Source organism: Polypterus senegalus, chromosome 7 (genome assembly GCF_016835505.1).
Source record: "Polypterus senegalus isolate Bchr_013 chromosome 7, ASM1683550v1, whole genome shotgun sequence".
NCBI lineage: Eukaryota > Metazoa > Chordata > Cladistia > Polypteriformes > Polypteridae > Polypterus > Polypterus senegalus.
The window spans coordinates 138,908,131-138,935,866 of record NC_053160.1 but is presented as its reverse complement, the minus strand read 5'-3'; the positions used below and the strand labels follow the sequence as shown (position 1 = coordinate 138,935,866).

Sequence of the window (27,736 nt, the reverse complement as noted above, 5' to 3'; positions counted from 1 at the left end):
CCTAATTTTCTGCATGACAAAAGATTTGTCCACATATTTATCCATTTGGTATTTTTAAAGTGAACTCTTGTGCTGTAACAAAACGTTATCAAACTCCAAATAAGTAAAGAAAAACTCCAAAGTGATTGTTTGCCTAAGCATTCAAGCCCAACATATTCATACTTCAAGAACCTTTTTTCTGCAGTAACAGCCATCATTCTTTTGGGGTATGTAAATATGCCCCAGTTCTGCACATTGCTCAGGCGTGATTCTTCCCTATTCATCTTGGCTTGATTACTAGGTACCCTCTATGTTGGTGGGATGATATCTCTGAACAGCAGTTTTCAAACAGTGCCCCAGATTCTCAACAGGGTTAAGATCAGGGCTTTGACTTGGCCATTCGAAACATTCACCTGTCTGTTTTTGAGCCATCCCAGTGTCACTTTGGTCTAATGCTTAGGGTCATTGTCATCTTGAAAGATGAATCTTCTCCCGAGCTTTACATTCATAGCAGACTGGAACGAGTTCTCCTGCAATATTGTGTGGTATTTGAGCTCATCTATTGTCCCTTCAGCTCTGACAAGATTCTCAGTCCCAGCACATGAAAAACATCCCCATAGCAAGATGTTGCCACCACCATATTCCACTGTAGGTCTGGTGTTTCTTGTGGCATGAGCAGTGTTTGTTTTACACCACACATTCTGTACCTTTTTGAAGTCTGAGAAAAAAGTTCTATTTTGGTTTCATTTGACCATAAACCCTTCTCCCCACATTTAACTGGGAAAAACGCCATATGTGCTTTTATGTGGACCATCTTAAGGAATGGCTTCTTTCTTGCCACCCTCCTGTAAAGGCCTGTTTAATGGAGAGCTCTTGAAATTGTGGACCCCTGCACTTTTACTCCAGTTTCAGCCAAAAAGCATTGCAAACATCTGAGAGTGATGGTTGGATTTCTAGTTTCCTTTCTCACCAGTTGATGTCTAACTCTGATGTTCAGTCTTGAGGGACTGCCTGTTCTAGTAAGAGTCTGGGTACTGTGATGAACCTTCCACTTTCTGATGATGGATCCAGCAGTGCGCAATGGGACATTCAAACTCTTGATATTTTTATAGTCCTTTCCTGCTACCTTGTGCATTTCAATAACTTTATTTCTCACATCAGTAGAATGCTCCTCTGTCTTCATTTTTTCAATGACTGTCCACCAAAGACTACAGCCCCTACGAAGGGGGCTTTTTATATCCAGAGAGAAAGTAGCACCTCATTATGTCTAATATGACTGTCAAATGTCTGCCACCTTTGTAATTAATTTGGCATTGGTGTAAACCTGGATCGTACTGGAACCAGTGATATACACACGCAAATCAATATAATTCATATGCAAACCAGTGGTATGCACGCACAAACGGATATAGTTCACGCACAAACCGATAATATACGGACACGAACCAGTATAGTTCATATGAATGAAACCAGTATTGTACGCACACAAACCAATTAAGTATGCATGCAAACCGATAGTAAATATTCATAAACCAATAGTGTTCGCACGTAAACCAATAGATTACACACAGAAATATATGATTTATGGCCTGTTTGGCCCCTCATAGGGCCCCATGCTAATCTATGTATGTTGTGACTTGCTGACTGGTTGTGTAGGTAGGGGCCAGAGTGCACTCCTTTGCCCAGGGCCTATAAAGCTCTTAAGATGGCCCAGGCTATAGCTTCTGTTCAGGCTAAGGCCAATCTGTAGCACAACATCAGAGCCTGTGAAAAGTTCATAGGCTGTAACTTACCTCACATTCAAGTCCTATATTAGTCCAAGGTAAGCGGACCAAAAACTGACTCACCCAGGGCTTCACCTATTCCAAAGACTTCCTTCCACATCTTTGTTCAGTGAATGCTAAAACAACACGTCACCCAAACAGTTTATTTCCTCATGCAATAATTCTGACTACTCAGGTCTCAGCTTCTATTCAGTAGCAGTGTATACCTGCACACTAGACTGCCTGAATATTTTAATCCTACTATCTGTTTATTTTTTTATACTGCTCGTGTATGCTGCATCATTTATTTTATCATTTATTATTTCATCTTCTTATATGTATCTTTTGTATTCTGTGTGCACCAATACTATCAAGACAAATTCCTAATACACATGAGTGTACCTGTCCAATAAAGTGAATTCTGATTCTAAGCACTTGCTTTTCCTACTAATGCTAAAAAACAGATCTGTGTGGGAGTATGAACTGACATCTCATTTAAAGTTCATTTAACTTGTGCTCAATGTTGCCAGAAATATCTCCAATTCCAAATGATGCTGTAATGGACTAAGCAGCCTAAGAAAATGAATGGCTGTATGATTTAGAGGCAGGAAACTGGCAAAGTTCCCATTGTTATTCTCACTTTGAGAAACCCTTACTTAAGAGCTTGTAGAAATGGACAACTGTGGTCATTCACTGATTAGTAATGTGTCTATATATTACATATTACATTATGAATTTCTCCTTGGAGATTAATAAACTATCTATCTATCTATCTATCTATCTATCTATCTATCTATCTATCTATCTATCTATCTATCTATCTATCTATCTATCTATCTATCTATCTATTACAGCCATCCTTCTATTACTTTTGTTTAGACTACTTATATAATTGATAGGCTTGTCATAATGAGAACCTCTAGCTATTTTGGAGCTTTAATAGCACCTATTCTGTGTGCAGTATGTTTGTAGCTATGTTATCTGTATCAGAGAAAATTTTAATTACTAAGCTACTATATATTCTACTGAGATAATTAAGAAAAAACTGCATGACGACATGGAAATATGAGCTGTGGATTGATTCCTGGCTGGGATGTGTTCTATGTCTGGTCAGCATGTTCTTCCTATATTCTGAATTTCCTTAGGGTAGGTGAAATGTGCAGACAGGGACACCTTTCATCTAATTCTGGACCAGAACACAAACATTTTTGTATAACATGGTGCAAGCCTCAACTTTTCATTAAAAAAGTGCCAAGCCAGCACAGCAATTAATAGATTTTATATGTAAAATAAACATTAATAAAGAGTCATACCAGCAAAAAAATAAAACATCCTTACAGAAAGAAAGTCCCCAATTTTGTACTCGTATTGTTGAGAAATATCATAATATCCAACCATTTTCCAAATTCAAATTTTATATCATAAGGTCTGTGGAAGGGGGAATTTATCTCCACAGTATAAAGCACAAGAGCACAAACCAACTCTGGATATGATGCTTGTACACCCCAGGGCATACTCATGAACTTTTACCAGGTTAGTTCATACAAATTAACTTAGCAAGCACATATTTGGAATGTGGCAGGAAGCTAAAACACCCAGAGTAAAGTCAGATGGGCAAGGAAAGGATGTTAAGACTCCATGCAAATATTGACTGGGCCCAGAATTGAATCTGAGATTTTTAAACTGTAAGGCAGAATTTTTAACCACTGCATTACTTCACTGTGCAACCTGATACTCCAAAAATAAATGTGTAACAAAACAGAGATATCCTTTGCCTGATTTGCATTGTTGAGTGATACTGCTTACCCGTAGATGGTAATATCTGGCCAACAGGGAAGCCGAGAGGTGCCTGACCCACTGGGTATCCACTGTTCCACTCCACAGTCACAGATCCATAAACCCCTTTCCTTGTTATCATGAATGTGCAGATACTAGACGACAGGTTTGCTATCTGAAGAGCAATGTTATCAAAACCAACCTAAATAAAAAAGAAGCACATCAAAGATAAAACATATTGACCTGGCAGAAGGAATGTATACCATTGCTGTCTTTTTGAAAGAAAAAAGATTTTTTTATGAAAGTTGTACTCTGATTCTGCATAGTGGTTTAGGGGTTTTGACCACTTTAGTTTCTTTTTTGCACATTTCTACATTTATTTTTTCATTTTTTCTGTTGTTATTTTTTTATTGATAATTTTGTTTATTTTTATATTACCATTTGTTCATCATGAGTCTGGCCATTTTGCGATTAATGTAGGCATGAAGACATTATTATCGATACCAACTTATTCCTGTTACCACATCATTCATTACCTAGAGGTGATGACTCACTGTCCAAGATTTTCTCATTTCAAAACACAATAAAACTTTTGCAATACTTTGAGTGTAGGGAACCTTTTTGTAAGTTACAACTTTTGGAACAAACTTCTGACTATGATTTTTGGTTTGTATTTTGGGTGCTGGTACTTTTTCGATTTTTTATGGCCATTTGCCACATGAGCCTATTGCAATGGCTTCTAGAGTGAATTTAACTTCCTGTTGTGCTTACATTCATAGCACAGAGAGAAAACTGTCTGTTGGATATTGATCATCCTACATTTCCCATCCAACATGGAGCATCACCTCTGGCCCCAGATTGATCTGTTTGATTGTTTTTCCTTGTCTCACCTACACCGTGGGTATATATGCACAGTATATTACAAAGGTACTGTTTTGGCATCAGTTTGTGACCTCAACTTTTAACAGATTTACACTTTTTAGGCATCCATCAATAAGATTTGACCATTTTCCAAGTGATGTCCTTATGTGTTTGTACCTGTTTGTGAGGGTAACTAGTTTGTGGACAGTTAGTAGAAAAACAAATTCCCCAACAACACATTTAGCACAGTTATTAACATTTCAAAATGCTAGTAACCTGCTGATTTTGAGCAAAACTGCTCTAGCAGATTTCGAACTATAGAGATAACTATTTTAATGTGTAGCTGGGGCCCTTGCCCAGCCGGATGCTTACATGCTGGAAGGACCAGGGTAGCAAGCGTGGTCAGAGTGTTACCTCCCCTATGACACTAGATGGCAGCTCCCCTGGGTTGTAGCGGTACCTTGGACCCCCGCAGGGCTTCAAAGGAGTTAAAGAGTTTGGTGCAACCTTGTTGGGATCCACAGGCGCTGCCAGGGGGTGCTACAGCAGGATCTGCCGAGTCCTTTTAGGCAATGCTTTCGCTACAACCGGAAATGCTGCCGGATAGATCATTGAGCACCTGGAGTACTCCCGGGTACAGTATAAAAGGAGCCAGCAGCCACTACTCAAGGAGCCAGAGGAGTGGAGGAGAAAGAAAAGAGAGAGAGAAGGAAGAATATTGTATTGTGCTGTGCTGGTGCTTTGGACTGTGCTGGGCATGTGGGAAATAGGGATGGTGTTTACGACAAGGTAAAAGAAAAAAAATAAAAGTGTGTGCCTTGAACTTGTGTCCCACACTTGTCTGTGTTGGGTACAGGTGGCGGTGCCAGCCTGGAGGGCCACACTATGTATAATATACCCATATGTATACGGATATTTTTAAGACAGGGTACAAATTTTTACATCATGTCCTCTACAGGTATAAATGTTTTAGACATCCTTGAACAGGAGTGGTTCTAGAATACACTGCCAGAGTAGGCATTTGAAATTTTAGGTTTGAATAATTTTTCTTTAGTAACGTTGACTTTGTGTGCCTTCTATAATGAAATCTGTCAAAGCCTATGAGATGACACAAGGTACTAAAATACCAGAGATGAATATTACATTTTATAAAATTTTAATTAATCAATAAAAATAAAACAGATCTAGTAATAAAATAAAAGCAGTTATAGAAAAACTGAGCTAGGCTTTAGTAAATTTCAACAATATTTAAAGTCTGCTTTTTGAATCATGAACACAGTAATTCTTAGAATAATGTTAGACATTGCAGATTTGTCTGCACATATGTATTAAAAGCACATATCTCTGGTAACAAAAAACAGTTCTATACAAAGAATAGAATGATTCTCAGAATAATATTCTTGAAACAATAAATTAATTTTAAATTTAAATTTCCCTCGTAAACATAACCCGGAACATATTAACAAGTAAAATTTTATTCAGGTGTGTTACGACTACTAACAAAGTGGGGAAATCTGTCTGTATCATATCACTGCATCTGTCTTCTGTTTACCTTGGTAAATGTCCTATCAAACTCATCCACAACCAAGGCCTAATTTATTGCTTTCACATGAGCTAAAATGACTAAATTGGTCATTATTTGGAGAATTCTGAACAGTACTGAGAAGGAACTCTCACATGATGCTGTAGAAATGCAAATTACCAATGAAGAAACATACAATTTATGTAACTCAGGAAATGCCACCTTGTACTCCTGAAGCTATTCACACAATGTGAAGATCTGAGCATCACAGGGGATGATCTTCAGCAACATTGGTTTAGCAACAAGAACCTCATTGTTCAGGTTTTCAGTGACAGATTCAGCAAGCAGATGCTGGGGAGTTTAAAAGTGCGTTGTCTAAAAATGTCTCATATTTAGGTTATTGTCAAGATATTTTTTTTTTTAGAAAATTGGTTTTCCTTTTCCACAATTGCCTTGTTAATTGTTTACGAATGATCTGTTCAGGGACTGACTTGGGAAAATGGTGGCATCTGTATGCCACACAGAAGACAGAACAATTCAATGGGCCAGCTGAGCGTTTCCTTTTTGATGCATATGAAATCTCAAAACCTTCTACTTCTTCTGCCCAGAAATTATTATCCTGGATTTTTAATGCCTCTAGTGAGGCAGTAATAAGTTCACCAGCCTGACAGTATGTGCTGTCCAAAGTATGCGACTATAGGATAAAACTTGCTGCTTTCAAGAATACAAAAAACACAGGCAAAGACCTTTCCCACTTCAAGAAAGCTGTGCCGGTTTATTTGAATCAAAATACCTGATGTATTTGTGCAGATCCCCATCAATACATGTTTGTCTTTTCCTACATTCGAGAGAATTTCCAGAATTTTACCTTTATTTTCAACAGAGGCCGTTGTCACATCAAAGTGACTAGTTCTTGGAGTCTCCAACATTTTTTTCAGCATTGGAGTAACATTATGTTGTGAAAAGTTTTGTCTGTGAAAGAATCCATGAAGAGAACTAAACCGTTAAAAAAAATATACAATGTGGCTCTTCCTGAATGACATGAAGTACTGCCAAGTGTGTGCAACAGTTGATTACAACAATGTATGAATGGAATCTCTCTAGCAACCTTCTTGTCCAGAAGAACTTGTATCCCACCTTTTAATCCACTCTTGACCGTAACACCATCGCAGCACTGACTGGCAATATTTTCAGTGACTGAGAATTTGAGGAGTATGTGTTTTTAGGGATCATGAATCTACAAGTAGACGAATCAAGTGCTCTTCGGAGACAGAAATACTGACAGATATAATTGTGACAGACAGATTTCCCACATTACACCTGTCTTTACTCTAATGTGGTGCATCATTTTTAATGTAAAACCCACAAAGTTTACATTATCGTAATCAGGTATAATTTGGTTTAACACCAAATTTTCTAGGGTGTTAATAATTTTATTCCACATCTCTTTGAATGTCTACACTTTGTTTCGTGAAATGCTTTTATAATATATGTGAATTTTGAATCTTTACACAGGATGCATTCAAAAAGCTGAATAAAAAAGCCTTGTAGATAAATGACCCTCATTTTTATGACTTCTGTCACAATGTTCCTGTAATTTTTACAGATAAAAATTACATAATTTCACCAATACATTTAATGTAGTATTGATTTCTTTCTACTTGATTTTGCTCAAGTAAACAGGAAATTGTCTCACCCGTTTTTTTGTCTGTGCCTAAATTCTGTTCAGGCTGCTGTACACTGTAGATGGCACTGACTATTAGCATGTTTCTGAAACCCTCTGTCACATTCTAGTGCCATTTTTCAATTTGTAAAAACACATTTTGTGAACGTGTCAAAACTGTTCGGAATGCCAAAATTCTGGCAGGGAAAACAACAACAAACATCCTGCTTATGAAGTATTCATGCCAAGGCTGGGAGTTGTACCAGGTTGAGATGAATGATCAAGCATGTTCACTGAATATTCAAGAGAAGGTAAGTTTTTAAGTTGGGTTGACCTAGCATATCACTATTAAGGTCATCAGTGCTATTTTTCTCCACAGAAGAGCAAACAGTATGAGAGATATTTGCTTCATTGTTTTTACATCGTAGCAGACAGGTTTCCTGAACAAAGGTTATTGATTTGGATTACTACTGTAATCAGACTGACCCTTAACTATGGAGCTTTTATGAGTAATGTCTGTAATATTTTTACTTGAGTTTTGGTGTATTTGATAAAGATATATAGCATTACACTTACACTAACATTATTGGGCAGTTTTAATATATAAATACAATGTAAACCTTACAAAGTCATGGAAAAGAAGAAATCTGTTGGACAATACTTTAAGAATTGGGGGATAATTACACATTTGGTTGTACATGCACAAAAAAACTAAAATTGTTGGTCGAACCACTAGAATTCACTAACATTTTAATAATTTCTCCGGGTTTTCCTCTGGACTGTGTCATCTTCAAACCAATCAGAAAAGAGTCAATGAACCTTCTGTCTGTCCTGATTTTTGATAAGGTGGGCAAAACTCAACCTTGCCCAACTATAGTACAACCCTGTCATCGAACATGATTTGCAGACTCTTGTAGAGACGCCTGTTTGTGTGTGTCTCAAGGGACGGCCATGACAACTTAAATTAAAATCACTCAATTCAAATGAAAGTGGGCAGAGTTATTAGCCCTTTAAAATGTTAAAAGCAGTTGGCTTTCAATAAAACCATTTAAGTCCATTTTGCTCTGCACAGGTGAAAGTTCAGTGTTGTTTGTGCACATTTATGCTCTAACCTCTGTACAGCTGGGGAAATGAATGTAATTATTTTTAGTTACTATCTACTTACTATTCTTCATTTCATTCTGCATAATGAAACTTACTGGTAAAATCATATAGTTTGATAGAAAAAGTCTTGTGCTGGATATCACTTTTTGGCATGGTTTCATTGATGTTTTCTTTTTATGTGCTTTATCAAATCACATTCTGTGCAACTGAAGTTATAGTAATAATAGAAATAACAGCATAGTTACACATGGCATTAAAAAACTGAAACTACTGTGATGAGAACACACCATTTAGCCCAAATGGCTCACCAATCCTATTCACTGAGAGTTGGGTTATGAAGGTCCCTAACATCCTGCTCACTACCACACTACTTGGCCACTTATTCTGTATATATATATACTGTATACAGTATATATGTGGTTCTTTTTTTAAAGAAAAACATTCTAACATTTTGTGCAAACTTTTACCTGAAAAGTGCCCCTGTGTTCTTGCTAAGACAAATTCTTTTAAAATTAATAGCTGGCACATCTGAACCTATACTCGTTCACAATCGATAAGTGTTACTATACATAAGGAATAGACCCTAAACAAGAGCCTCGACTGGTTACTTTTTATGGGATTACTATTTTGAGAGCATTTTAATTGGGTTATATTTGAACCTTTTGCTTTTCAGCCCTAGACAAAGCCATGGCATCTAAGTGTGTAGAGTATCCAAAATCTATGGATTTGCGATTCTGCATTTTTAAATGTTTACATTCTTTTTGATTATTGTTTCTGCCTAGTCCTTGTGGATTTTTGCTTGTCTAGTTTTCAGTTCATTTTTTAGCCATGGGCTTTAACTCTCTACTTTTTAAAAAAAATTATATTTGTCCTTTGAGCTTTGATCACCTATGCCCACTTTCACAATATGTTTTGTGCAAGTGGTAATACACTGAGAAGTTCCCATTTGTTTTCTTCTTCTTTTAAAATTGGTTTCCAATTATGGCCACACCAAGGGGATGGCACGTCTTGAAAGAGTAACCAGCAATAGTGATTAAGATTAACCTGATCCATTAACATGAGAGTTGTTTCATGCATTTGACTGAGGGTCGGGTACCATTGCAGTATCTATCAATCAATCAATCAATCAACATTAATTTATATAGCACATATTCATACAAAAAAATGTAGCTCAAAGTGCTTTACAAAATGAATAGAAAAATAGAAGACACAATAAAAAATAAACATGTCAACATTAATTAACATAGAATAAGAGTAAGGTCCGATGGCCAGGGTGGACAGAAAAAACAAAAAAAAACTCCAAAGGCTGGAGAAAAAAATAAAATCTGTAGGGGTTCCAGACCAAGAGACCGTCCAGTCCCCTCTGGGCAATCTACCTAACATAAATCAAACAGTCCTCTTTGTATTTAGGGTTTTCATGGAAGGACCTGATGATCTGTCTGTGTTAGTTTCGAGGGCTGACCGCTGTTACATTCCTCATTCCATCTTCTTTCTAACCTAATTCAGGATCACAGGGAGACAGCTCCTATTGTAGTAGCATAGTTCACAATGTTGGTACAAACCCCAGATGTGGCACCATTTATACTAATAGGGTACACTCATTCTTCAAGCTACACTAATTCATTCACTCACTCGAGACCAATTTAGAGTTTCTGGTTAAACTAGCAAACATATCTCAGGGGTTACCTGAAGAAAAGGCTAAGCAAACACAGTGGTAATATGCCAGGTCTAAACAGACAATGTCAAATGGCTAAGATCTGGCCACCAAACTGTAACCTTCTTCTTTTACATATGTGCAGTATATAAGAAAATGGCACATATGTAGAATTCTACATCAACTTGATGCAATTCAGAAAATCAGCAGGGAGGAGTGTTTCCAAATTTATAACATATTAAAGTACTTTTATGAAAATATAAAAATATTCCCATTGCAGGCATGTAGTTTTTTTGTTAGGGTTAATTTTAATAGGAGAAGACAGTAGAATGAACGCAATACAAAATGTGACAAGTCACCTATCTGCAGTTAACTGATCTGTAAATAAAACATTCTTAGAAAATTTCTTGTTCTTTCCCTATCTATGGTACACATGCAAGCATCTTCTGATTGTTCATCTTTGATCCTTTGCCTTATCTTACTCACTTCCTACGCTACTGCTATTTAAAGCTTCTTACCCGCTGCTTACCATTTCAGAAGTAGCTGGTCTACAGGGATTACAAGCTTTTAAAATTGTCTCAAAAAGTATAACAAGTGGCATATCAAAGTCTTGTGTAAACTAGCTACTTACACAGTTATTTGTGTATTTATTTATCTATTGCTAATCCTAAAAATAACAATGGAAAAGAAAAAGCTCTAGCACATTTTTGAGTATGTTTTTTGATCGAACATTTATTAAACCTCAGAGTTATCTACAGCAAATCATTAACACTTTTGGGGTACAGGAACCAATCCAGGGTAGAACATGCAATGAACACTAAGATTATGGAAATCTTCATTCAGGACCCTTTAATCCAGGCCAACATTCTCTAGAATGACTTGCAATGGTAACATTTCACTGTCCAAGAAAGCTTCTATCTTAACATTATACCTGATGGCAGTGTTATTTACAAAATGCAAATGTTTATTTGTTAAGCAACATTATACATCCACAGCTGAAAATGAGTGAGACAAAGAGTAAAGGGAAGATTTCTGAAAGATTTCAGTTTAGTTATTTATTTTTTTTAATTTTGTTGATACATTTATCATACTCAAGAAAAAGAATGGGGAATCTTGGTAATCTGAAACGATCTAAGTATCCCAGCACAGCAAAAGTTCTAAATAATTATATACAGTAAATGAGAGATTCTAGTTTTTGAATTTTAGTAATTCTACAAACCTTTCCAAAAAATGTCTTCACTTTGTCATTATAGGTTATTAAGTGTAGATTGATGGGAAAAAATGGAAAATTGATTTAAAATTTTATTACTTTAATTAATTTACAGTTAAACCTACGAAGCAATAAAGGGTGCAGAAAAGTGAAGAGGTATGAATACTTTCTGAATCCACCCTAAGGCAAGTTTTTTTGTGTGTGTTTACAGTGCCACCTTGTGGTAAAAACGAGGTATACATTTAACTAAGAATGTCTTTTGTAATGCTGTAACTGAAATGGCAAAATTAGTGTTTCTCTTATTTTGGGAACCAAATGTGATTGTTGATTTTTTTGCCATAAATATCCTGTAGATTTTCCTCAAAATATTTGTTTTTTAAACACTTTATTAAAGTGGCTACTTTGTAATGTGAGTATAACAAAGAAAGCAGTGTCAGGAAACTTACACCACTGCTTTCTGACTTATGAAGTACACAACATTCATAACTGACTGCATGGTAAAACAAAAAGAGGGTAACAGACTTACCATGCAGATGAACTAAAATGAAGCACAATGTAAGACTACACAGGTTTCGGTGCAGACAGGCAAAGGGAGCATTATAAATAAAAAATGGACAGGAAACAGCCTCTGAAAAGCATTTTGGGTTTAAATTAATGCAATATTCTCAATGTTTAGGCCATTATCAAAATCAGTCATTAGGTTATATTGTAAAAACTACTAAAAATAAAAGAAGAAACCACATATGATGCCCCATGTGCAGTCCGGTTTCCCACATAACAAATGGACTTAATAGCTTCTGTAGAAGCTGTGTAAAGACAAGCCAAGAACATCCCTGGACTAAAGGACATGTTGTTCTATGACACACCTAGAGGATTAAACCTGTTTTGTTTTAAGAGGAGATGACAGAGTGGTGACCTAATCCAGGTTTTTAAAAGTCTGAAAGGCATTGATAAAACTGAATCATTCCTTCAATGAAACAGTGAATCATGTACTCAAGGATACCATTAGAAATTATGAGTAAGTACATCTGACACAGAAACCCAAGAACAGTTTTCTGTACAGACAGTAATGCAAATCTGATTCTGACTCACGTTCAGTTCATTATTAAACAACAAACTGCAATGGTAAGATTATTGTTCCAAAACACAGTACCTCTGAATTGGCAGCTTCTTCAGGGATGTACACCAGTGCTGTCTTTGCTCCTGCCTGAATGCGAGGGGAGATGTCAGGTTGCCCCTTCACTAAGGTAACATTAGACAATTCAATACTAAAGTTGAATCCAACTGCATAAAATATCTGTAAAAAAAATATAAAGATTTTATTTGCAACACTCTCTGCACAGTTTCACTGCAGTTAATAGTTTAAATTGATCCATCTCTTAGACATCTTTGGTCTAATCTTTAAAATCAGCATGAATTGAATATCTTGGGCTGGATGACAAAATTGTTTAGTCTGTATCTGATAAGAGGTTGCAAAAATCAGAAGAGTTGAGGGAGCACTTTAATTGCAACAAATGAGGAATGGCAGAGTGCAAGATACTTAAGATACAGTGAAAATGTAGTTTGCCTTGCTGATCCCTGATGGGGTGAGGATAGCAGGAGCTGTGTTTAGGACTTTAGATTATTTAAGTTTTTTATCAAAATTGTATGCAATAATACCTTGTACATAGAGGTGTAGATAAGGGTCACTTGGGATTGCTAAAAATACAGAGAGAGAGCTCTACATTTCCATCAGCATCAGTGGAGCAGCAATGAGAAGCGTTTGCTGCTTGTTCTTACTTGGGTAAAAGATTAATTCACTTACACCCACGAACCTGAATAAACTGTATGAACTGTATGAATTTCAATAAAACATGGGGGTCGAATGGTTTCAATAACTATTGTTGTATAATAATCCCACAAAGGCTGTAGCGTGTTAGTTCATTGAGTTGATCCAAGCCACTAATTTAATAAAAGACTATCCCACCAGACCTCACTGGCTCAACAAAGGTGTTGGCAGAGGTAGCAGCTAAGCTACAGTAAATGCAATCAGGACCAGCCTATAGACAGACTACATCTTCTAGGCCATGTGATAAGGAAGGTGAGAGGTTACACAGAATTTTGTGGCAATTGATGGGAATACAGTGCATTACAAAAATATGGAAAAATACACTATACAGTAATGTTTTGCTAAAAGTACAGTAAAACCTGTTTAAAAAATACAGGTTTTCAAAAACATACAAAATCTGATAGTGTGCAACTATAAAAGAGAAAGAACAACAATCTGTTTTGGAAATGAATATATCATATACAATATCTATATACAGTTAGGTCCATACATATTTGGACGGAGGCAACTTTTTTCTAATTTTGGTTCTGTACATTACCACAATGAATTTTAAATGAAACAACTCAGATGCAGTTGAAGTGCAGATTTTCAGCTTTAATTCAGTTGGTTGAATAAAACAATTGCATAAAAATGCAAGGCAACTAAAGCATATTTTTAACACAATCCCTTCATTTCAGGGGCTCAAATGTAATTGGACAAATTAAATAACTGGAAATAAAATGTTCATTTCTAATACTTGGTTCAAAACCCTTTGCTGGCAATGACAGCCTGAGGTCTTGAACTCATGGACATCACCAGATGCTGGGTTTCCTCCTTTTTAATGCTCTGTCAGGCCTATACTGCAGTGGCTTTCATTTGCTGTTTGTTTGTGGGCTTTTCTGTCCAAAGTTTAGTCTTCAACAAGTGAAATGCATGCTCAATTGGGTTAAAATCAGGTGACTGACTTGGCCATTCAAGAATTTCCCACTTCTTTGCTTTAATAAACTCCTGGGTTGCTTTGGCTGTAGGTTTTGGGTCATTGTCCATCTGTACCATTCAATTTGACTGCATTTAGCTGGATTTGAGCAGACAGTATGTCTCTGAACACCTTAGAATTCATTCGGCTGCTTCTGTCCTGTGTCACATCATCAATAAACACTAGTGTCCCAGTGCCACTGGCAGCCATGAACGCTCAAGCCATCACAATGCCTCCACCGTGTTTTACAGATGATGTGGTATGCTTTGGATAATAAGCTATTCCAAGCCTTCTCCATACTTTTTTCTTGCCATCATTCTGGTAGAGGTTGATCTTGGTTTCATCTGTCCAAAGAATGTTTTTCCAGAACTGTGCTGGCATTTTAAGATGTACTTTAGCAAAGTCCAATCTAGCCTTTCTATTCTTGAGACTTATGAGTGGCTTGCACCTTGCAGTGCACCCTCTGTATTTACTTTCATGCAGTCTTCTCTTTATGGTAGACTTGGATATCGATACACCTAACCTCTGGAGAGTGTTGTTCACTTGGTTGGCTGTTGTGAAAGGGTTTCTCTTCACCATGGAAATGATACTGCGATCATCCACCACTGTTGTCTTCCGTGGACATCCAGGTCTTTTTGCATTGCTGAGTTCACCAGTGCTTGCTTTCTTTCCCAGGATGTACCAAACTGTAGATTTTGCCACTCGTAATATTGTAGCAATTTCTCAAATTGTTTTTTTCTGTTTTCGCAGCTTAAGGATGGCTTCTTTCACCTGCATGGAGAGCTCCTTTGACCGCATGTTGTCTGTTCACAGCAAAATCTTCCACATGCAAGCACCACACCTCAAATCAACTCCAGGCCTTTTATCTGCTTAATTGATAATGACATAACGACGGACTTGCCCACACCTGCCCATGAAATAGCCTTTGAGTCAATTGTCCAATTACTTTTGAGCCCCTGAAATAAAGGGATTGTGTTAAAAAATACTTTAGTTGCCTCACATTTTTATGTAATCTTTTTGTTCACCCCACTGAATTAAAGCTGAAAGTCTTCACTTCAACTGCACCTGAGTTGTTTCATTAAAAATTTATTTTGGTAATGTATAGAACCAAAATTAGAAAAAAGTTGTCTCTGTCCAAATATTTATGGACCTAATTTTACTGTACATGTATCATATTAATATTCCATACACGTCAGCCATAGTTCTGTAGAAAGGAGGTTTCAAAAATGGACAGACAGTTGAATATCTTAAATGTTGCCATATATACTGTCATTTTTATTATTTTTACTATTTGTCTTTTGAGAGATTTTCAAACAATTGTGGATTAAAATCTTTCTAAACTCACATATACAGTCCTAAATGGATGTCAACAGCTCATAATTAATATTTTAAATATTTTCTGTTTTTAGAAAATAAATTGTATGTAAACTACTAAACCTTTAAATACCCACCTGATTACTGATTGGAACGGTACTAGTCCCAAATTTGGCACCATCTCTAATGATAAGATTTCCTAGAACCTTGTCCATAAAAAAGTCTCCTCCTGGTGTGTTTGCTGTTATCTTATATTCCACTGTCACATTCCCAAAGGTTCCAGCTAGACGAGTGACATTAAGTACAATATAACGCATTAAATCTTGACCCACAGTCACAGACTGCAAAGGTGAATATATCGCAAAAAGGCCATGAGGGTCATCATTGCTTTTCACTGTGAACCGTGATGAACTATTATTAATATCTATTTCTGCTCCTCCATCCACAGAAGTTAACCATACAGAGTAAAGCTCATCCATTTCTGGGATGTCATCTGGCAAAAGTTTAATTGTTATTTCCCCAGATCGCTGCATGTCAAGAATTGTTATTGAGCCTTGGAAAGACAAAAAATCCCCTGTCATGTCAGAATTGCTGCGGATCTCCCAAAAAACCTGCATTATTTAAAAAATAAACACAAATACAAATAAGCATTAACACTTTCTTTAATAAATTTATGCAGTATTTTTATATACATTTTCCCCAGTTAAGTACAGGTCACCAGTTCAATATCCATCAGTAAGAAGTAAGTTTTACAAGGTAGGTAAATAAATATCACTCAGTGCAAGAGTCTTACTTGGTAAGTAATTATGTATGTCCGGTTCCACAATACCAATCAGATACTACATTCTCTACGTGCTAGTTTACCACCTTGGGTAATGTTTTGCAATTAGTTAATACTTTTGCAATATATGACTCTCGAATCATCATGCATCATGCATGGTATGGGCATAACTAGTAGATATGTAGAGAAAAAGAAAGGTTTTTAATGTGAATAAATAATGTTTTCCAAAATGCATTTTTAAAGTAACTTCAAAAAGTCTAAATAAAACAAGCAGCAGTGGGGAACCAGGTTAAGACTAAGGGAAACAAACTAAGGGAAAGGTTAATATGAAGGTAGTAAAAAATTATTAGTCAGTGTAAATTTTATCAAAAAGAGTTTGGAAAGCTTTGCGGACATCTACAAAGTTCAGATAATGCATTTGTCGTCTGTCATCTGAAACCTAAACTCTATCAACTTGCATAGGAAAAGTGGGGGGTGGCTACATTTCATTGTTTTTTAAATGTGTGTCATAAAACGTGTCTGGGTTTCTGTGGTGGTAGAGATTTGATCTCGTCATGAGTTAAATAACATGCTATAGGGGTTTGGTTTGCTAGGTACTCCCCAAACCATGGGAGGCAGGAAGATCTCCCCTTTCACTGTGACTCCTTGTTTCCAAATTGATAATATTAGTAATATTATGAAGGATTGATGCAGTAGTTACTTTAATGTCTTCAGTAAGAACTGTCTTTTTTGTTATTGGCAGGATTTGTTATTGATACATAATATTATGTGAGCAAGAAGGGGCACCAAAGGTTAAGAATAATTTCCATAACACAATCAGATCCAAGGTTCGCCATGAAAGGGAGTCACCTGAGACTTTTAGATGAGTTTGGAGACATTACAGGATTAGGAAACTTCTAAGGTGCAGAAAAGTAAAAAGGTATTTTCATATATCCATTAATGGAGTCATTACCAGACTTCTTTATTCCAATATGGAATCATGGGAAGACACTGTCAATACTAACATAATTGTGTGCTGGGGAAAAACTAGTCTAGGACGGAGTGGTATTCCACACAAGAGCAATATTTTGTCATAATTTTCTACATGTTTCAGGCATTTATAAAGGTTTTTGTTGAAGAATGTACCCTACTTTACTTGGGCATTTCTTAAATGATATTTTTTTTCTTTGATTTTAATTTTTTTATTATTTCAAGAATGGCATTATGCCTTGGTTGGTGGAAGGAGTGGCACTCCAGCCACTGTAAAAAGCCGAACTATAGTGGTGCTGAGGTGTCGCCTGTTGCGTGGCTGCACTCGGCTCCTAATTGGGATCCTGAGGTGGTTTGTCATGTAGTGGGTGCGGCAACACACTGTATCAGTACATGCTCCCAACCGCAAAAATGGTGTGCCAGTGGTTATGGTAACATCTTTGCCAACTTTACAGTCATGCAAATGTTTTGTGAATATTTTTTAATGCCAACATATGGACAATTTTTTATGCAGTTAAAATATATTATTTTCTTACTGAACTGGAAACTTGAATGTGTATAAACAAATGAATACTTTGTTTTCTAGAGAGATTAATTGCTGCATTTAGATTCAAGTACAAACTGTACTACACTGCATTAGGATCTCCTCTCTGTTCAGCAAATTGTCAGGCTTGTGGTGTTCATTTGAAGAAGCTGCCAATCTTTCTTTGCATCCATCCTACTTTCTTGATTATATTAAGAGTTCGCTGCCTCCCAGGCACCTTATTACAGTCTATAAATAGCTTTGTTTGGCTGAGCTGGTCTCAAGCCTACTGACTAATTTGTGTATGTATTTGTCAGGGTACATTTACTGTAGCATTTGAAGCAAGCTTTGTTTTGCAACTTGCTTGCATTATATGATACAGTTTATAATAAATGCAGCAGCATTTGACCTGGTCTGCTTAATTTCCATGCCCTTTTTCATGTCCTTTTTGATTTAATAACCCTGTACATTTCAAACAGAAATGCGGTATATTAAAATCTCTGAATGACATGTGATCATTCTTCTTTTAAAGCCATCTGAACAAAACATATAATGCAAAAAAAGGTTTTGTACTTTTAATATTTTATTCACATTTCAAAATATGGAATGTGCTTTTAGCAATAGATGGAAACATATCTCCTAGATCAAAACTACACATTATCTTTCTTTAGTTGCTCTATATCAACAGCCTCTGCATTTCTGCTTCTCACTCAAAGATTACCAAGGTAGGACCCAACCCTGAGCACAGTGTCTGCTTATCGTATGACACACACACACACACAAATACATTTACTCATTCAGATCCACCTAAACTGAATATCTTTGTGATGAGGGAGGAAACTGGAATTCCCGGAGAAGTTCTACAGCAGCACCAATCAGCAAGAAACCTCATCCCAGGACTAGCAGTGCTGACCATAGTGCCATCATGCCACCCCCCAAGTCCCCTTGCCTTTCATAATTAATTCAGCACCACTTGCATATCCTAATAGGGAAGATCAGCAAAATTACATAGTTTCCTTTAATTCAAAATGTTACAGTTGCCCCATTCAGCCCTACACTTCATGAAACTTTCCATTTTCCCTGTGGTATGCCAACGCAGAAGTACAAGATCAGGCAATTGAACAAAAAATAAGTAACCAGCAAACTTAAAGCAGTGATAACATCATATTGCACAGCAAACTTTAAATTATTGCATGCTGTGTTCTATTCGTAGAGTAAATATTGGTTTTGGAATCAAACTAGTAATAGAATTAAATCTTGAACAAAAGCACACTGCAATGTTCAATCTCGTTTCAAAATTATGATCACTTAATGGAATAAAAGTGTGCATGCTTTACATACTGCTGTATAAATGTTACAATTATTGTGTAACTCCAGTTAGATCTTTAATTTCCAGTTACAGATCGAATGTCTAATGTCTACATGGATTTTCTTAAAATGATCTGGCTTCCAAAAATCTTTTACTTTAAGACATTATTGTGTATAAAATGATTGCTTTTAAATGTAATTTTCAATATAAATATTATATGTAACATTTAATATGTATATTTAAATATGCCCATTTCAAAATGTTAAATTAATAAAGGGTTTACTGTTATGTTGCCTGTGGTTCCTTGAACTCTGGTGACTGGAAAAGAGATGCTCAGTGGTCCTCCAGAGTTGTTTGGCTCAATAAAGGTCCTTTCCATCAAAGCATCTAAAGCAAACTGAACAACTCCGTTGGGATCTCCAAACTTCTGGATCTGCAAAAAACAGAGTCTTCTAAACATAAAGAGGCACCTACATATTATTAAACTGATGTCTTAGTCTGCAATTAATTTCTTTAGGCCCTTCATGGTTAAAAAAAGAATACTCACTTTACCACCCAATAATTATTTATAAATTATAAAAAGTTTTTGAAAATAGAGGCTGAGCCTCACCATCTTTCAAAGTTCCCTTTCTAGCAGAAATGAAAATATAGGTGAAGATGAAGAATCCATAAACTTTCAGTAAGAAATTCTTAGTTTTGACAGATTAACATGCAAATGCCACTTCTGACGACATCACAAATGCACTTAGAAAGCTGAACTTTATATAATGGCCTTCCATTAATGTCATGTCATCACTTGAAAGCCTGTAAAGTCATCTGTCAAGGAAAAACTCCCAGGGCTTGTCATGAGTAGCCATTCTTTCTGTGTTATTTAGTAATATTTTAGTTATTAAATATAAAACAAGACCACTATAAAGGCAAATGATAAAATAAGTCATGGATAGAAAAACAAATACAGCTACAAATTTTATAATTACATGTAAAACTTGTTTTCGCTTATTAAAACAATTCATCAAAATGCTCAGTCTAACCCCTTGTGAAATTTTCAAGTGAAGATAAAAATGGAAATTGGTGTCTATACACTTAGAAAACGTGTAACAGTATTGGTGGCATAAATCACAAATTATTAACGATCCTTTTGTTTGATGGCTGCATTTCCATATTTTTCTAATTTACTAGCTTCCTCAAAGGGATATAAATTATTACTGGTACAGTATGTTAACTAACTTTTATGGCCACCAATGTTTCAGGACTTTTTATTTTAAATCCTTTTATTTTAATTGTTTCATACCTATTTATGATCATGAAAGTAAACATGTTTTTTGGAAAACACCATAATTTTGCTAATAATTAAACTGCCCAGATTGAGTTACCCAGGACCTTACACTATACACTTTTCTCAAAATGCTTAGAAATTATAAACTTGATTTCTTGTTTGATTAATAGAATTTTCCAGTATCATTCACATAAAACAAGAAAAAACATTAAATATTTGATTTTCAGCTGTCACTGAAGGAAAAGCAGCTGTAGATTTAATTGAAACACTTGCTAACCAGTCTTTCCAACTGTTGTGTGATTACTGTGAGTATTAACTGTGAGCCTCAATTAGGATCAAAATGAAAGATAATTTTACAACATTTCAGTTTATTATTATTATTATACCTTACAGTACAGGAAAGTAAATATGTTAACTACTTGTATTAAAGTATATATTGTATATTTTATTGCATTATAAGGTACAACGACAATAAGTCAAAATGAATAATTTACTGCTTCTGCATGTATTCCTTTCAGGGCCTTTTTCTTAACAAGTAAATGTCCACAAATATTTTCATTACTTACTATTAAGGTTATGTTGCCTGCTTTTGCGTCAATATCCATTTCACCTGAAAGAAGGCTTAATTTGATGATAAAAGACTCTTGCACCTCCACGTCACTATGGGGTAAAATCTTAAGTGTGATTGCTCTTACACCACCCTCTCCATCACCAAATGAGAATGATCCATTTAATGGTTCACCGATATCAGTGTTACCAGGAAGCAGAAAGTCTTTTGAATTTGGTCCTAGAATGTTCCAAGTTACCTGTGAAAGATTACATTGTTTTGTTAAGTATAAAATCACCCTTTTAAATGTATACCATCAGTTAGCCATCTTGTAATTTAAATTTGATTCAATCGTTTAATTTTATGGGCATTTATCATTTAATAATCTGGGCATAGAGTAAAATCAAAGTGTTCCATAATGAAACTACTAAGGTGTATCTCAGATTTATTGTGTATATAACAATTGCTTCTTATTGTTCAAAAGTTTCATTTTTTGATGAATTCTCTGATAACCTAAGAAAACTTACTTGAATGTGATATTCAATAAATCTAGAAGGATTTTTTTTTTAAATATAGATATATTGTGGAATATGGCCGGCCGTTCATCCCGGCCAATACCCCCAAGCCGCCAGGTGGAGCCCTCCCTGCAGTATGGAGGTCCCCCGAAGACCAGCAGGGCATCATGGACATTGGAGTTTTTATACACAGCCCTGCTGGATACCATGGGGGCCACTAGGAGATGCTGCAGGGAGGAACGATGGTTATTTGTCTTACGCCCCGGAAGTACGTCACATGGACAAGGGGAATGACGTGCTCCTGGGGTGAAGAAAATTACTTTTTATCTGACCCAGAAGTGATAGGAGATCACATGGACTGGGGATTGGAACACTTCTGGGTCAGGGAATATAAAAGGATTGTGGGAGCTCCCAGACGGCGAGCTGAGCTGGGTGGAAGGGTGGCAACCCGTCTGGGAGTGGTGGAGTGATTATTATTGAGTATTGTATTGTGGAATTTACTGAGTATTGTGGAGAGTAGGATGCTTGTGCACTGTATTTGTCCAAATAAAGAAGATTATTGAACTTTTACCTGGTGTCTGACGTCTTGGACAAGGGTTCAAGGGAGCGATAGCGCCCCCTATCTGTCACAATATAAATTATTTTGCTGGATTATGGCAAATAAAACATTTGTTATCTGAATTGGAAAACATTTGTGGGATCCTTTCTGTCTTAGACTATAACTTTAACAGCAGGTCAGGTCCCTTGCAGAAATTCTTTGATGATTCTACACTAATACAGTGTATTGACAAAGAGGAATGAGAGAGGGAGTATAGGAGCCAGGAGGAGAAGTTTGTATCTTGGGGCAAACAGAACTGTCTGCAGTTTAAAATCAGCAAAACCAAGGAACTGGTTATTGACTTTTGCTGCATCAAAGAGCTTCTATGTCCAATTACTATTCAGGGAATAGATGTGGAGATGGTGCACTGCTGCAAGTACTTGTGGGCTCATATCAATGACAGGCTGGAGCTACATAAGAAAGGGTAAAACAGCCACTTTATTTTAAGGAGACATCCTTTACATGTTCTACAACTCTGTGATGGCCAGTTTTCAAAGATATGGTATGCTGGCTGGCAACAATCTTTCAAAAGAGGACCATCAGATCAACAAGCTAAATAAGAAGGCAGGCTCACTTATGGTATGGACTTCTTACTCCCTGAAGATAATAGGACTTCTGACTCCCTGAAGATAGTAGCAGAGGAGAAAATGAAGTACTTGAGTACTTTAAGTCAACAAATTATTTAGCAGAAGTGGGCCAAGAAACGCTACTGGGTCTCTCTCTTTCAAACCTTCAGCAATACACCATTATAATGTCTCATTTTGATTGCTCCCTTATCTTTAGCCAAGTAATAATACATTTTCTTACTTACTTTGTAATTCTTTATATGTTTGAGGAGAGATGTTGTTGTTTGTTTGTTATAATATATGGGACTAAGTGAGCATTGCCCAATCTGTTAGGCCGCAGGGGAACACAAGGCCTATGAAGGCAGCAGAATTAGGTCCAGCTGAAGAAAACCCCCAACATAGATTCCCAAGCTATATTCATGAAAGTGGCTGAACTCTTCTAGGAACTAGGAACTGCGTACTAGGAACAAAATCAGAGGTGACCTGGTATCTTTGCCAAGGCCCTATCTCTAGCAAAAGAGTGCAAAAATAGACTCCAGGCAGGACAAAGACTGATGATTCAAGGGATGACAATTAAGATGGACAGAATGATTCACCTATTAGAAGACTCTGATTTTGTAAATGAAAGTGACTTTAATCCATTCAGGCAAAGGTTCAACCTTCCTTTATAAACTAGCTTTGCCCTACAGGGGTTTGCGGAGAATGGCAAGTTAAGTGAAGTTCAGTAATTGTCTCTGAACACACTCACTGAAATCCTGGAGGGACTGGATATTCCTCATGGGCACTCTGTGCACATTCTTCAAAATGACATTCTAAAATCCTTCTCTTATAAACTAACAGGCTGCTACATGCTCTCTCCCTGGAGAGCTGGTAAGGTGACCCATCCTTCCTTTTTGTGGACATAAAAGCTGAGATCCAGTGTGTCAAGCCAAGCACTGAGCCCAGTCTGCTGAGGAGCAGCCATTACTTCATGAAGAGAATATCAGCATCTAAAGTCTTGTGCCAGAAAGACAGATGCTTTGTCCAGGAATTTAGAGAGAAGACAGAAGAAGGTGAGCGGGGAAAGCAAAGCATATTATGGACAAGGAATCATGAAACAAAGAGAAAGATTACATTCCAATGCATGAAGAATCTTCCACTTGAACCGGGATCAAAAACAAGGCAACAGCTCTTTGCAACATCAGGCATTATCCATAAAGACTTACTATCGTAAAAATAGTTATCTCTGCGAAGGTAAATTAGAACTTTAAATATGCAGTAAACAGCCAGCTTACATGTTATATACAGTAGTCTAATCTCCCTGTGTCCAGTCTTATATGTCATAAAATGATGGAAAGGTAAGCAGTAAACTGGCAGTGTTTTAAATTTAAAGTTTACGTTAGCAAAAACTGAAAAAAAGGAAATATCAGAATATTACAAATGGGCCTTCTTCACGGAAATACTGGAAATTCTGAGGTTTTCTAAAATGTTTGACCAGTAGTGTATATATACACATATACATATAGATGTGAAGGTCTGTGATACGGAAAATGAGCCAGGTATCTTAGAATACCGCCAGTGCTGAGGGAAAGACGACCAGGGCCACACTGGGAAGCTAATCGGGATAAAAGGGACCGCCTCCCTCCATTCGATGGCTGGAGTCGGGTGAGGAGAAGGACAGAGCTTGGTGGAGGGGAGTGGAGGCGGCCTGAAGAGGGCATTGGATACAGAGGCTTGGACTTTTGGGGGAGTTTGGGGTTGTGTAAATAGTAAATTGTGATTAAACGTGTGTTGGGTGAACCATCTCTGTCTGCCTGTCTGTGTCCGGGCCATATCCCACAATAACTAAAAACACACATTGCCACAGACCCCTAAATGCACTTCACCACAGATGTGCAAACTGTGTAGAAACTGTGCCTAAACCAGAATTATTTACTGTGTCAAAATGCTATCCATGAGAGATATATAAGGATAAAAACAAAAATGAAAGAATAACCACAGTATTGGATTCCTTCTCCTGAAAACTGATTGGAAAATTCCTCATTTTACTTACTTCAGCAGCTCCTGCTAGTCCTCCTGTCCTCTCAAGCACAAATGTTAGGGCTAAGGTTGAATTTGGGTTTGGGATGACCAGCTGAGTTTGATTGAGGAATCTAACCAAACCATTTGGCGAATCACTTTTAGCAATTGTCACTCTGGTGGTTAGGTTTGTTCCAAGAACAGCTCCTCCAGTGGCAGCTGTTAGCTGGATCTCAAAATGTTCATCGTATTCCCTAGAAGTAAAAGGTAAGAGATTTAGCTTTGGCAACGATAAATGCTGTAATGCTCCAGAACCACTGATCTCATCCAGTGATATTTGGCATGCAGCAGTTATGTACAAATCTATGTTCCCATTACCTCTCTTTTCCAATGATTTCTTTGCTCAACTGGTAACATAAAATGCATAAATGTGGTGGGCTTATCAATACAGAGAGAAGAAGATCAGTCAGTTAAACTGAAAGTTACACAGTAGGTTTACAGATCCAAGGATAGGATATTGCTATAAGGTGATAGAAGTGCACAAAATAAAAACTTGGGGATGGACAGATAAAGCAAAACTGTGTGGACATGAATTAATTTTGGGTCCTCACATTTATAAAGCTACATAATAACTTTTACATACTTAGTGAATTAAAGAAAAGTGGCTGTGAAGGCAATAACAGTAAAACTTTAACTATGTATTGTGTGCAACCTAAGTTATCCATCCATCCATTATCCAACCCGCTATATCCTAATACAAGGTCACGGAGGTCTTCTGGAGTCAATCCCAGTCAACACAGGGCACAAGGCAGGAACAAACCCTGGCAGGGTGCCAGCCCACCACAGACCTAAGTTATTAAAAAGTGTAATAAACTATTACTTGTCTCTGGTCAGATCATAAATGTGCCAAAGCATGTCCCTATGGATTTAAATCTGTACCATAGAGTGTAACTAAACGCATGGTGAGGCAAAAAGACCTTAAGGTAAGAGTAGACATATAGTCTGAGTCCTTGGCCAGATCTATCACAAGAGTGATTTGGGTGCATACACTGGGACACTTCTAGCAAATGGGTATTAGGACAAGCAAAAAAAAAAATGTCTAATAAAAAGAAATATCCATGTTTTTACCAAGTGCACAGGCACTTTGCTATCCAGCACACACACACCTAACTCACTTTGATCTTCATGATTATAAACCTGTCCAATCAGACCTACAGTAAATAAAAAGCTTTTAAAAGAAAAATCCAAGTACTGATTGGTTGATACGGGTGGAGCACAATCACAACAAGTGTCTGATTTGTCACTTCTATGAGAATGTACATTGGATGTGTTAGCCACATAAAATAAAAAGTTGAAATAGGTGGTCATTCAAAACAAAAGCTTAGTGGTGCAGTGAAAAGAAAAAAAAAAGGTAGAAAGAAAACATGTTGTTTTGGTGAAAACTATACCTGACATTTTCAAATAATAAACCAAAATGATGATTTCAACAAGCTGTAAACACTGCAGATGAGACAGATGAGATCAATGTTACAGATACTCAAGTCAGATAAAGGCAAATATCACTGCTTCTAGCAGCTTTAGCAGCAATGTGCTTTTTAATTCTGTAGTGTCCCATAAGACCAGTGTGAGCAACAATGTGGAGGACAGTGAGGACACTTCAGAAGATATGAAACAAAGAACTTGCTTTTCCTAAAAAGGAAATCTGGTGCCCATTAAAATGCAATTTTCAAAGTCAATTAAACCTGGAGTCTTAGGTTGAGCAGTTAATTTTGTGGAAAGAGTGGGATGATCTAGTAAAGTGCACATCAGAACGGCCATGTATAGTGTCAGTAGTAGTTCTTGTTATGAAATTTCAATGTAAAAAGTTATTCTTACCGATCAGCATCATCAATGATTGACACATTGATAAAGCTCTGGTTCTGCCCGTGATAGAAAACAACTGAGCCATTAGGAAGTATATAGTCCATGTTGGGGAGAGCAGTAGAACCCTTAGAAATGTACTCGCCAGTTACCAATCCAAATGTGCCTTGCCTTCGAAATACTGGAATTTGAAGCATCCCAACGTCCTCGCTTACTGCAAAGGAGATTGCATGCAACTTAGGTGAAAACAAGTGTAGATTGTACTTGACATTCCAAAGTGACAATTCATTCACCCATTCATTTTCTTAATGTTATTCCCAAATCAATGAGAATAAGCTTACTTTTTGCTTCCCCAATCAAATCATGCTTTGTTGTTTATTGACTTACATTATGCAGTTCATTTGTTTTTTTCTGTCAGAATGGTTGCAGGTTTGTCTCAGTGCTATCCTTTGGTTTATGCTGAATTTTACCTTGTATATGATTTCCTTTTCAAAGTTTTCATGCAATGACTCTAAAGCACGTTTTTCTGCTAGTAGGTATGATCCATACATCAAGTTGACCTTGAGCACTATTAATCACACTTGAATTAATTTTTTCCTGTACTGACATACTTCTTTCTTGCATAAAGTCTAATGACTGATAGCAATTAATCAGACAATGAAAGAGATCCCATAAATAATTTTCATAGCAATATATTAAGAAAGGAATGAAAGCAAGGTATTGCTTTGCCAGGGCTGGCTTTAGGTTCTTTCCCTTTAGTTATCTTGTGTTTGTCTTTCAGGAATTCTTTTGTAATTTACTATTGGATATGTTTTCTTTTTTCTGTTGGTGTGTTATTATTTCTTAGTCTTCACTGTCTTTTCTATAGATCATTTTGTATTATCATCCAATGCTGATTGTGTATTTGTTAGTTCATTGTCTTAAATGCCTTTTGAACTCTATGTTGAACCTAAAGGGGTGGGATCCATTAATTCTGCAACTGAAGGACCACCATCAGCCTTTACAAAGAGCCGAGAGCCTTGTCTACCCTGCTAGAATACAAGCTTCTGTTAAACAGCTTCCATTTTTGAATTCCTGTATTATGCACAAATTCTCCTTTTTGCTTCTTTCGGATTCCTGACTTTGATTTGTTATGTTTTGGTATATTTGTCTATAACATTTTTGC

General features: G+C 36.7%; 1 protein-coding gene across 1 annotated transcript in view; it reads right to left on the bottom strand.

Moving 5' to 3' along the window:
• Positions 1-27,736, bottom strand: part of adgrv1 (adhesion G protein-coupled receptor V1) — a 669,968-nt gene that overhangs the window by 306,302 nt on the left and 335,930 nt on the right. The window contains exons 66-72 of the mRNA XM_039759338.1: positions 26,587-26,785; positions 24,746-24,965; positions 21,054-21,293; positions 19,495-19,644; positions 15,767-16,240; positions 12,686-12,829; positions 3,549-3,720 (exon numbers count right to left, since the gene is read on the bottom strand). Of these exons, the coding sequence (XP_039615272.1) occupies positions 3,549-3,720; positions 12,686-12,829; positions 15,767-16,240; positions 19,495-19,644; positions 21,054-21,293; positions 24,746-24,965; positions 26,587-26,785 (1,599 nt within the window). The remainder of the gene's footprint in view (positions 1-3,548; positions 3,721-12,685; positions 12,830-15,766; positions 16,241-19,494; positions 19,645-21,053; positions 21,294-24,745; positions 24,966-26,586; positions 26,786-27,736) is intronic.